Source organism: Diabrotica undecimpunctata, chromosome 5 (assembly GCF_040954645.1).
Source record: "Diabrotica undecimpunctata isolate CICGRU chromosome 5, icDiaUnde3, whole genome shotgun sequence".
NCBI classification, from domain to species: domain Eukaryota; kingdom Metazoa; phylum Arthropoda; class Insecta; order Coleoptera; family Chrysomelidae; genus Diabrotica; species Diabrotica undecimpunctata.
In genome coordinates this window covers 99,633,997-99,647,746 of record NC_092807.1, presented here as the reverse complement: position 1 = coordinate 99,647,746, position 13,750 = coordinate 99,633,997, and the positions used below count along the sequence as shown (strand labels likewise).

The window sequence follows — 13,750 nt, the reverse complement described above, 5'->3', positions numbered from 1 at the left end:
TGTGAGATAAGAAACATAGTTCCTTTATATTAATAACTGAATATTTTATTACATTAAGAGAAGGAAACAACTATTAGAAAAAAATTAAAAAGTGAATTAAAGAGAAAATAAAACTAAGAAGGAGGTGGCAACAAACCAAAGCTCCGCAAAATAAAACTAATTTAAGCAATGCTAGTCAAAAACTTATGAGCGATTCAATTATAAAACATTTATGTAAAAACCATGCAAAAAAATGTAAAAAAAAAACATTTTATATTTAAAAGTCAATCAGTTTTTACCTGAGGGAGTTGATGGATCATAGCAGCAATGAGTACTCTCTTTGAACAGCACTAAAAAGACCAATAACTCATTCTCCACCCATTAAACGAAAAGACGGTAGTTGGGCTAGAAGCAATATGAGAAGCTAGAGAGATGATCAAGTAATAGAAGCAATATGAGAAGCTAGAGAGATGATCAAATGTAATTAGGGCCTAATCAGAGAGAAGATAGAATCAGACCAGAAGTAGCTGATGAAATAAAAGACAACATATCTCCGAAGAAAGGACCAGCACATGATTTAACTACGGGAGAATTACTAAAAAATCTGCGTCATAAAGCCATAGTTAAATTGATCATCATAATTAATGTTGCATTTAGATTGAAATATGTCTCAAATATATGGAAAATAGCTCAGGTTATAATGATACCAAATCCAGGGCAATCACCAAATGAAGTCTCCAAATGTCGAAGCTGTTTGAAAAACTCTTGCTAAAAAATAAAACCAATAATAGAAGAAAAAAAAGTGATACCAAACCACCAATTTAGCTTCAGAAATAAACATTCTTCGATTTATCAGGTGCACAGAATTACCAACATAATTTAAAAATTGTTAGAAGAAAAGAAAGTCTGTTCTACAATCTTTCTAGACGTAGCTAAGGCCTTTAACAAAGTATAGCATGAAGGTTTAATCTACAGACTCAAAAACAATATTCAAAAATTTTGCAGTTATACATATCTGATAGATATTTTAGAATTAAATAAGAAGGCGTGTACACAGATCTAAAAGAAATCAAACCAGGAAACTCCCAAGGAAGCGAATTACATAACTAGATCTGGCCCTCTACCTACAGATACGACATACCTGAGCAAGAATATAATACTATAGCCACATATGCAGACGATGCTGCTATCCTACCATTGGGTGATATCAGCAAAGCAGCAGCAGAAAAATTATAGTTATCAATTGTGGCGTACAAAACCGAATCTATATAAAAAAATTACAAAATGTACCAAAATATGTGGCGTACAAAACCGAATCTATATAAAAAAATTACAAAATGTACCAAATATAAATCAGACGTACACCCGGAAAGAAAAGTACTATACGGTGACAGTCTGGGAATGGCTCGCGGCTAGACAAAACAGTGGAGATGGTCGTGCGGTCCACAAAACAAAAAAAATCCGAAGTTATATCAGGGGCGCCAGGTAAATTGGCCCACAGCCTTCCCTACGTTGCTATTCAATAAACCACCAACTTACCAATAGGTTTACTACTAAAATACTAAGTAACAGTATACAACCTGAATAAATAAAAAAATAAATGAAATTGTCAGATTAGAATTTAGTCAATTTTAATAAATAGATTCCCAAGATAGTTGAAAATAAATACATACATATTACATATTACAATATTATTTAACTTTACCATAGGCTTAATAAAAAAATAATATAAAAATGCGGCTTCTGCTTGCCTAACAAAAATTCATAAGTTATTTCTATTTAACCGAACAAAATGAAAGGTAAGACGTATAAAAAGTACCGGACGCTAAGGGGTGTGCGGTTCAATACCAAACAAAAAAAATAATTAACGCAAATAGGACACCACGTGAGCTCAAGTGCGTGCGCAGAAAATAATATAAAAAAAATAAATCTCAAATATATATAACCCCCCCTTAGACGCAGTTTACAAAATTAAAATAGGTATGTGTAAATATTGAATTAATAAAATAAACCGCAAATTATCTTTAAAAAAAATCTGTAAAGTATTTGTAAATATGAAAATAAAAACTAACAGCAAATAATCTTTAAAAAAAAACTATTGTATTCCGCAAACCAAATTAGACGGTGCTTAAATCTTCCGTTGAAAATTAATTATCGATCCATACCTCGAATTTTCATATACTTCACCGCGTGGAATTCCAGTTATAGTTCAGCGTGTCTTCAATCCAAAATCCCATACGATTGCCGATGTACATAGACTTGTGTGACAATGTTGAAAAGTTGAAAATTACAGCCAGACGGAAAAATACGAAGAAGAAGAAGCAGAAAAAAACAAACAAACCAACCAACCAACCCCTTCTTAGCCAGATTAGGGGTTTGAAATATCCCAAATTGGACCGAAGCGTAGCCGGCTATTTGGACTCGTGATTAAGGCTAATTTCTTGATCTAAATACGACTCCCGGTATTCACGTGTACTGTAGATCCGCTTTTTTTTAGCGAAATTGTGGATATTCCAAAAAAAACCCTTCCACGAAGGCAGCAAATCCCCTTGAATATCCACACGGTTCGGACTAGTCCAGATCCCACATGGAACAGCAGCAAAAGCAAAAAAACAAAAATGCCGTTTTTAATCTAGCCCAACCTTTCAGTAACACTCTCAAACCTGGAATCACTTTCTTTCCGTCGTCTTTCCGAACACTTGACAACTTGACACACGGAGGTCACCGAATAGTACCGAGATTCAAAAATTTCAATTTTATGATCCCAATTCTTCCAAGATAACTCTAGAAAGAACGATCTAAATTAGTTTCTTCACAAAAAAGAGGACGTGTTCCCTTAACTTCAGCACAATTTGCCAGACATTACCCCTATTTGAAAATTACTAATTTTATTTTCGCCACCTTGCTTATAATATATTATAGGCAACCGCTCTTACACGTCCTGAATTATTTAAATTTTGATAAAATAGAGGTGGGACTTTCTACTTTAAATTTGGAACGTAACAACACCTCCCTTTCCCAGAGGAAAATTTACGAGGAAAAACTAGACGAAGAAAATTTTCCCTCGCGCTAGCGACACACTACCTAAACTCTGAGCGAAGTCCACACAATCCACACAATCATCATCCACACCGTCTTCACCATGCGCAAGTACTTGGACAACGAAAGACATACCAACCTCAAACCACACGCACAAAGCAACAACTTACTTACAACACTTACTCCACTTCCACACAACAGTCATCTCTCATCGTATGAGATCAAGTAGAATAGTTTCAAATTCCAACGTCAATCTGACAACACTGATTTGGTCGGTTACTGGATGTTGCCCTTATTCGCGACCTCCCAGCTCTGGGGCATCGCTAGTACTTCACTATACCTCGCATAACATGAGTCCATAAGAAACTCTCCACCACTCGACTCTTACTGATACTGCGAGAAACATCTACCGAAACAGTAGTGTAATTCCAATTGTTCATTAAAATAAAAATGAGATAGGTCTTTCAGAATTTAAATCCGTATACAACGAAATTTAGTGAATCATCCAAAACTAAGCTATTATCCAACAAGATTCACCAAAACATAATTATGTGGCTTCGAAAAAATCCCAATTAAATAGAATGGCTTACTAACATCAAAACAAATCCCAACGCCATATCATCGAAGACAACATATTTCTGACCAAACCTAAGTGACATTCAATTCCATAAATCAAAAGAAATTAAGGCTACCGCAACCCTACGACTTCGTATTGGCTACCTAACACAAAAAAAAAACGAATCGGTTGACCATCCAAATACATCCTAAGAACCGATCATAGCCAACACTCAGTCATCCTTCACGGACACAACAAAAAAAAAATAAATACAACCAATTTCAGAAGAATTTACTTAGACTAGACAAAACTTTGCTAGTCCGTTCTACTCCGACCTAAATCCTATCGGGATCACCAGTCGGGTTACTAATCCTTAAATCCTTAATATTCCAAATACCTTGATCCTTGCCATTTTCATCCTCTAAACTATATGTCCAGGGGGAAACTTTCTTCTTCACGAAGTAGGGTCCTATCCATCTAGGAGCTAACTTTTTCGTGAAATATTTAGCGGCATCTGACAACACAAAATTTCTCCGCCATACTGACTGATGGGGCTGAAATTCCTCTGGACGTCTCCGTAGATTATAGGTCTTCTCACACTTAGCCGAAGCTTTATCTAAACGTTTTCTAACATCAACAAATAATTCCTGGAGTCCACGCGATCGATTATATCCCATTTTAGCTACTTCGTCCTCCGGGTCTCCGAGTTTGTCCTTTCGGGAAAAATCTCGTCCATCCACTACCATCTTCCGACCGAAATTTATGAAGTAGGGATCTTGACCAGTCGACTCGTGGTATGCAGTGCGCGTAGCACATGCTAGTTTGGCCAAATTTTCATCCCACTTCCTATGGTTGTCAGCTATATAAGTTGCCATCATTGTTTTAAGGGTTCGGTTATAGCGTTCAGATGGATTGCACTGTGGATGATACAACGCATTATAACGAACTGAGACACCATAGGTTTCCATCATTTTCTTGAAAATACCCGAAGTATACTGGACACCATTATCACATAGTAACAGACGTGGAACTCCAAATACGAGGAAAACTTCTTCTTCTATTTTCTTAACGACATGCACGGCTTTTGAGGATCGCAACGGAAATACCAAAGAAAATTTACTAAACACATCCATTACCACTAAGATAAACTTATAGCCTTGAGTTGATCTTGGAAAAGGTCCCATAAGATCGGTTGCTACTATCTCCCATGGTTGAGTAGCTTTAGGTTGAGGAGTCATAAAGCCTTTGGGCTTACCTTGTTCCACCTTATGCATGGCACACAGTGAGCAACGTCCAACGTAACGAGACACATCACTCCGCAGTTTCGGCCAAAAATACTTCTCGTTAATACGCTTATAAGTTTTCAGGATCCCCATATGACCTGCTAAAGGACTATCATGACACAACTTCAGCACTTCCAATCGTTGACCCTTAGGAACGACTTCCTTCCAATTGTCCGCTTCCTCGACCAAAAATCCATGACTGGGACGGATGTATTTATAAAGTTTGCCACCAGACATTCTCCACTGAGGATACTTCAAGGGATTAGACTCGATTTTTCTACAAAGTTTATCATACCAACTATCACCACTAGGAAGCGGTACAACCTCTTCAACCATATCAAGCACGGGAACTGACCGAGATAACAAATCGGGGACAACATGTTCTTTTCCTTTCCGATGCACAATCTTAAAGTCATATTGTTGCAATCTTACCGCCCATCGAGCTAATCTTCCAGTAGGATCCTTCAAATTTTGAAGCCATACGAGGGATGCGTGATCAGTCACGACCCTAAACGGAACACCCTCCAAATAAGGACGCAGTTTTTCGACTGCCCATAACACAGCTAAACATTCCCGTTCCGTCGTGGAAAAATTCCTTTCTTGACGCGTTAGTGATCTGCTCAGGAAACTAATTACTTCGTCACCATCCGGGCCTGGCTGCAATAACACGGCGCCCACTCCATATCCTGAGGCATCACATTGGACAACAAAAGGCAAATTGTAGTCAGGACAATTAAGTATCGGAGCAGAAACTAGACATTCTTTTATTTTCTGAAAAGATTCTTCACAACTCGGGGTCCAATTGAATTTTCTTCCTTTCTTCAATATCGCTGTAATTGGAGCTAGTAGTGTCGCAAAGGAAGGAATAAATCTTCGATACCAGGAAAATGTGCCTATGATGCTACGAACTTCCTTGACGGATGTGGGTGTTGGGATACGTAGCATAGCCTTGACCTTATCACCATCAACATGTAGTCCATTCCTATCAACCACATGACCCAAATACTTTAGTTCCGGTCTACAAAATTGACATTTATCCCAGCTAACGGTTAACTTAGCTTCTCTCAAGCGTCTAAAGACTTCCTCTAAGATCCTTACATGTTCTTCAATAGACTTTGTCACGATGACCACGTCATCCAAGTAAGTAAAAACATAGGGTTCCAACTCCGGACCGAGGACACGATCTATCAACCTCTGCCATGTAGCCGGGGCATTATGTAATCCAAAAGGCATTCTGCAAAACTGAAAAAGACCTCGACCAGGAACCGTAAAAGCAGTATAAGGCCTGGAAGCCTTAGCAACAGGTACCTGCCAATACGCCGACTTAATGTCTATGGTGGAAAGATAATGCGCGTTCTTCAATTTATTTAAAATATTAGAGATGTACGGTAATGGGTAGCCATCCCTCTCTGTTACGGCATTAAGCTTTCGATAGTCTACGCAGAACCTCCATTTTGGTTCTTCACCTTCTGGAACCTTTTTCTTCACCAAGAGAATCGGGGACGACCAAGCACTATTCGATCGCTCCACTACTCCTTTCGCCAACATATCTTCTAGCTCTTTATCAATATGGCTTTGGATTACTGGGGCTACAGGATAGTAACGTTGTTTTATGGGTGCAGATTTACAAACAATCACATGCTCAGTGACATCAGTACAACCAAGAGAAGTGCCCATTAGTTCACGACTTCTATTAATAACTTCATCCAATTGCGACTTCTCTGCATCGGTCAAAATAGTTTGACCTCGGAGATGATCCACTGAACCTACCATTGCTGGAGCGTCCGAAAAATACCATTCGTTATGCCTCAAATCTGGAACGATACCCATAACACGCCAAAAATCAGATCCTAAAATCAGAATGTGCGGTACGTCCAAAATAACTAATACTGGCAAGACACGCAAGCGATCCCTAACCATGAAAGGTACTAAACATTCCCCCAACGATTCACACATCTGACCATTCGCCACTCTACAAACGGTCTTCTTCGAAGTATCCAACTCTAAACCCAAGTTTTGTAAAAATTTCCAACCAGTTCTTCCTACAATGGTCTTTGAAGCACCAGAATCCAATAATCCCAAAATTTCCTTTCCTAAGACTTTAACTTTCAAATATGGACGTTCATCTCCTTCGGAATGATGTAAAATAAAGTCTAAAATAGGACGTAGGTTGGTCGAGTCAACGTCGGCAACACCTCTTCGACCAGTTAGGTGCGCTTCCTTCCGTTTCCCGAATTACACGAAGGACAAGTTCTGACTGTAAACCCTTCTTTCTTACACTTAAAACAGTGAACAGCCTCCTTCTTCATTAAACACCCTACTGCCTTATGGCCTGACTGATTACAACGATAACAGACTAAAGTCCTAAACTTTCCTCTAGCTGACTCCGATTCGGATGAAGCAACAGGACCCTCACTAACACTACTAAAACTTTCAGCATCCACACTGATATAAGCTAGTTCCTTTTCCAAAGTATTCATTTTCCTACTATTCGGTTCAACATAGTTCCTAATACAATCACGTCTTTCCTCCATACTGCGACATAGAACACGAAGTTCCTCCAAGGTAGCTGGCAAAGGATCACGTAATCTATCTTGATAGAACGGATGCAAATTCCTAATAACTATAGACAATTTAACTTCCTCTGGAACATGACAACGCAAGCGATTAAAGTAACTATTCATTATTGCCAAGTAAACTCCAATAGTCTCAGACGAATGCTGAGTTCTCCTCCGAAGCTCTTCAAAAAGCGCTTCCCCATGGTGAGCTGACAGGTACTCCCTACGAAACTCTTCAACTAATTCAGCCCAACTCCCTACACGTAGACGAACATCTTTATAAAACTGATAGGCTTTATCCGAAAATAAATCTATACCTGATTCCAAAAGTATACTATCTGGTACATGACGAGCGAGACTCAATTCATTCACCATCTCAAAAAATGCAGAAATAGACATACCCCTAGCAGAACCTGAAAACTTTTCTATTCCCCATTTATGAGGAAGTATCATCCCAGAAGAAAAACTAGAGACAGACCCTGAAAAAACATTATTACCAGCTTGTGACATCGCTCCAGGAGAAGAAGCATGAACTTGTCCTACCCCTGCCTGAAAAGACTGATTTAAAACCGAAATCACATCGAGCGCTACTGGTACCGAACCAGATCCGATTGGATGCTGCTTATCATGTAAATCCTGTGACAACTTCAAAATCTCAGCAAGAAAGTCTGACTTAACAACCTGGGCTGCGTCTGCATCATCACCTGTTGGCAATACCATAAGATCAATTCTCCCCAAGACATGGTTAATCTGTGTCCGCAATCTCAAGGACTCAGCACAAGTAGGAGTTCCGGCAAACTTTCCAACAGCCGTATTCAGCTCCGCAAGTTTAGTCTCGATTGCAGTTTTATCCTGTGAAAAGGTGAATGGGTGCTCAGGATATCTAAAGCTTTCATTTGCTGCCTCACGACTAAGTGCATCAGACAGACTAGACCTCATAGACTCAACAGTGCCAGTAGACACTCCACGAATTTTGAGTTCATATTCCAGTTCCTCTTTCCTTAAGTAGTTGGGTACAAGTTTTCGCACCATCTTGCCAAAGTTCAAAATTTAAAAAAAAATGTATCAACCGAAAGGAGCAAATATTCAAACAAAATCAAGATATAAGTAAAAATATTAACACACAGGTACAGTTTACTTTATTAATGGGAGCAAACCAAAAGCAAAATAAAAGTAATAGTCGCTTTATTCAATCTATAAAATTTCACAAAAGATTTTCAAAATTTCATTGTTTCAGAACAAATTACAAGTCACAACATAATCTCAAAAAAAAAGATTTTACATTCCCTAACATAAGTAAGTTAAACCACAATGTAGAATTTCGAAGTCCAACTTCTCAAAAAAATAAATTTGAACTCCAACTGAAATAGAAATATTTCAAAGTCCTAATATATCCATAATTCTTCTAAGTTCCACAACACCACTTCAAAGTATCTTCTTTTAAGTTCCATTTTTGGCTTCTTCCAACTTCACGTCACACAAAAAAAAACTAGTAAGCACTTCTTGGCATACACTTCCACTAAACACGAAGTTCTAAGACTACTACTAAGTGCAAAACCAGTGGTAAAGTAAATAAATCAAAGTTAGTCAATTAAAGCCCAAACACGTTAGGTTAACTAATTAAAAGGAATCTACACAAGGGGTTGACAAAAAAAAGGTTAATTAATTAAGGGCCCCACGTTGGGCGCCAAAATATGTGGCGTACAAAACCGAATCTATATAAAAAAATTACAAAATGTACCAAATATAAATCAGACGTACACCCGGAAAGAAAAGTACTATACGGTGACAGTCTGGGAATGGCTCGCGGCTAGACAAAACAGTGGAGATGGTCGTGCGGTCCACAAAACAAAAAAAATCCGAAGTTATATCAGGGGCGCCAGGTAAATTGGCCCACAGCCTTCCCTACGTTGCTATTCAATAAACCACCAACTTACCAATAGGTTTACTACTAAAATACTAAGTAACAGTATACAACCTGAATAAATAAAAAAATAAATGAAATTGTCAGATTAGAATTTAGTCAATTTTAATAAATAGATTCCCAAGATAGTTGAAAATAAATACATACATATTACATATTACAATATTATTTAACTTTACCATAGGCTTAATAAAAAAATAATATAAAAATGCGGCTTCTGCTTGCCTAACAAAAATTCATAAGTTATTTCTATTTAACCGAACAAAATGAAAGGTAAGACGTATAAAAAGTACCGGACGCTAAGGGGTGTGCGGTTCAATACCAAACAAAAAAAATAATTAACGCAAATAGGACACCACGTGAGCTCAAGTGCGTGCGCAGAAAATAATATAAAAAAAATAAATCTCAAATATATATAACCCCCCCTTAGACGCAGTTTACAAAATTAAAATAGGTATGTGTAAATATTGAATTAATAAAATAAACCGCAAATTATCTTTAAAAAAAATCTGTAAAGTATTTGTAAATATGAAAATAAAAACTAACAGCAAATAATCTTTAAAAAAAAACTATTGTATTCCGCAAACCAAATTAGACGGTGCTTAAATCTTCCGTTGAAAATTAATTATCGATCCATACCTCGAATTTTCATATACTTCACCGCGTGGAATTCCAGTTATAGTTCAGCGTGTCTTCAATCCAAAATCCCATACGATTGCCGATGTACATAGACTTGTGTGACAATGTTGAAAAGTTGAAAATTACAGCCAGACGGAAAAATACGAAGAAGAAGAAGCAGAAAAAAACAAACAAACCAACCAACCAACCCCTTCTTAGCCAGATTAGGGGTTTGAAATATCCCAAATTGGACCGAAGCGTAGCCGGCTATTTGGACTCGTGATTAAGGCTAATTTCTTGATCTAAATACGACTCCCGGTATTCACGTGTACTGTAGATCCGCTTTTTTTTAGCGAAATTGTGGATATTCCAAAAAAAACCCTTCCACGAAGGCAGCAAATCCCCTTGAATATCCACACGGTTCGGACTAGTCCAGATCCCACATGGAACAGCAGCAAAAGCAAAAAAACAAAAATGCCGTTTTTAATCTAGCCCAACCTTTCAGTAACACTCTCAAACCTGGAATCACTTTCTTTCCGTCGTCTTTCCGAACACTTGACAACTTGACACACGGAGGTCACCGAATAGTACCGAGATTCAAAAATTTCAATTTTATGATCCCAATTCTTCCAAGATAACTCTAGAAAGAACGATCTAAATTAGTTTCTTCACAAAAAAGAGGACGTGTTCCCTTAACTTCAGCACAATTTGCCAGACATTACCCCTATTTGAAAATTACTAATTTTATTTTCGCCACCTTGCTTATAATATATTATAGGCAACCGCTCTTACACGTCCTGAATTATTTAAATTTTGATAAAATAGAGGTGGGACTTTCTACTTTAAATTTGGAACGTAACACAATAAGTAAAATCCGTAATTGGACTCAAAAATGAAATACCATACTAAATTTTACAAACAAAAAATCCAAAATATTACAATTAGAATTAATGCTACTCAAATACCAGAATACTTGATGGAAGACTTCGCTGGAAAGTCCATATTAGAACGAAAAGGGAAAAACTGGATATCCGTTACAAGACAATGTATTGGCTGATGGAAAGAAACTCAGCATTGTCCACACACAAGAAACAACTGTTATACAAACAAATACTGAGATCAGTATGAACATATGGTTGCCAACTCTCGAGCTATGCTAATTCAAGTAATATCCAGATCATTCAAGGATTTCACAATAAAGAATTAAGGAACATCGTTGACGCTGCTTGGTACATAATAAATGTTGACCTCCACAAGGACCTTGTGGAGGTCAACATTTGCAGGAAGTTGTAGATAAAGTTATCAAGAAGATGGCAGGTAGTCACAAATAACAGATTTCATAATCATATCAAAAAGACTAAAACAAAGAAAACCATTTGAGTTAGCGTAAAATGTTAACTAGTATAAAAGCTGAGCATAATGCTGTGTTGTATAGACCTATTTTTACGAGAAACTCAAAGGAATATATAAACAGATACCCAAAACTGGACACTAATCATTGTAATGCAATAATAAGAAAGAAAAGAAAACAACCACGTAGCTCGAAAGGAAATGCTCCACACCAATACTCATACTAATGTCCAAATTAAAATTCTTTATTTTCTTTCTTAGAAACATTTTTTGTATAGAATTAGTCATAAATAAAAAGAGGGTCTTAGAAAGCCAAATGCAAAACCAGGATAGAATTGAGGAAGTTTGTAAAAGACACCAAGTCACAGAACCAATTTTGTAGAACCAACAAAGCTAATGAGGAGTGATTTTCCGCGATACATGAATCAGACGAAAATTGCTCTGCTAGGAGTCTAGAAGCTATGATGAAGAGAGTTCATATTTGTGTAAAACTCAATCGACAAAATCAGAATAAATATTGTAAAATTATCTAGAATTTCTGGTAGACTTTATCTGATGTAATGAAATTATTTACTATTGGCATATACGGTTAATGGTATAATTAATAAGTACATAAAGGCGCAGGGTCAAAGAACCTTTGTATATATAAATAACCTTGTTAATTAAATTGGTATGCAAAAAAAACGATAATTACATATATGATATTTTTTACAACTAAAGTACTACAAAACTATATCATCCGTGGGCTTTATAACAAACATATTTATTAATATCACATACTTCTGCAGCTTTATCTACGAAAAACATTAAAAAACTTATTTACAACTAATCTTATGAAATTTAATATTTAAGTATACATATATGTATCCTAATTAAAAGTATATTTTCTAACACTTTCGATGTAAACTTCAACAATCATTTAATGTTTTTACCAATTATCTAACAAATAATCTTTTTGTTTCAGACACCGACATTACGAAGACGAAAATGAATGGGGTTGTGGTAGCTGGTTGGAGTACACTGTGGTGGTGGTATGCGCGAGCATCCTCCTCCTTGGATCCTTGGCCCTCACTTTGTTTTGGGTAATACAGTACCGAGGAGGTTTCGCATGGAGGGAAGACCCAGCGAAGGAATTCAATCTACATCCGGTTCTTATGGTAGCAGGGTTCATTACTTTCAGTGGCTTTTGTAAGTAGAGTTGCAGTTTGTCATTTAACTGTTATCGTTAACTCCTCAAAATTTGCATGTTTCATAATAAGGTAGTTTTTGTGCGTATCGATTATTTTTAACATCATAAAAATAGATAGTCGTAATAGGATTATAATTCACTTGTAGGGCAATCTATACAATCTACAATCTATTTTCACATATAACGGAAGTTTTAATACAATTTGAAGAAATATTATTGGAGACTGTAATTGAAATATGTACTTGGAAAAGCATTATAAACGAAATATGAGAATAAAGAAACCTGGTGGTGGTCAATCCAAGTTCAAGAAAAAAAAAGTAGAACAGAAAACTATACAAAGGATAGCAAGAAAATTAGTTTTTCAAAACAATAAGGTTGTAACGAAATATTTTGCCTACCACATAGAGTATTACTATGGGGGATGAAGATTGGAACAGAAGTTACTGGGGTAGGGATAGGGCAAGTAAAATAAACGATACCTATGCGAACGGCACGCAAACGGTTACAAGAACAACAAGAAAGGCCTCTAGCTATTTAAAATAAGGACGCCGTTTCGAAGAATCCTTGTCTTGCTGGATAAAGAAAAAAGGCTCTTCCTTCCTAAAAAAGAAACACAAAAGGTGTTAGGAGACTTTTCTAAAATAAATAGACAAAATGGTGCAGATTACTGCCTCACCACAAACAGTTACAAATTATAAATGGCACAAAATACTTACTATATAAAAAGTTACAAAGATAAATATAAAAATAACAAAGAAAAACTTACATGTCCTTTTTGTTTACAAAATCCGTTTACAAGATGCTACAAAAATTATTACAAATAAAGATATCTTTTTAGATGAAATTATTCATGAAGGTTAATCTTTTTCTAAAAACTAAAGCAAATTATTGACAAAAATAGTAAAGCAAGCTGTGATATGTCGATATTTAAAAACTGGACAAATAAAATGACAGCTGAGACCACGCCCTAAGATTTATAACTTTAATTATTACAAAATTTTTAAATTAAGAAAGCAATTATTAGCAAAAAAATGTCCATCTTTACTTAACACAAAGAAAAGTTACCTGGATTGCACTAAATTTCTTTAGTTAACATATTTTCTGAGGTCGGATCTACTAAAATCTCTGCTACTGGAACAAAAAACTACATCTCCACTTGGAATTACATACTGAAACGCTTTCTCAGCACACTGAGGATTGAGGTTGAAACCGGCGGCACTGGATACAGCCTGGAAACGGCTTCTTCAAAAAACT

General features: G+C 36.5%; 1 protein-coding gene across 6 annotated transcripts in view; it reads left to right on the top strand.

Moving 5' to 3' along the window:
* The window catches only part of nemy (cytochrome b561 family member no extended memory), a 286,552-nt gene that overhangs the window by 210,815 nt on the left and 61,987 nt on the right, over positions 1-13,750 (top strand). For all 6 annotated transcript variants that reach the window (XM_072532339.1, XM_072532338.1, XM_072532340.1 and 3 more), the window contains one exon: positions 12,272-12,495. In XM_072532339.1, coding sequence (XP_072388440.1) covers positions 12,272-12,495 — 224 coding nt within the window. The remainder of the gene's footprint in view (positions 1-12,271; positions 12,496-13,750) is intronic.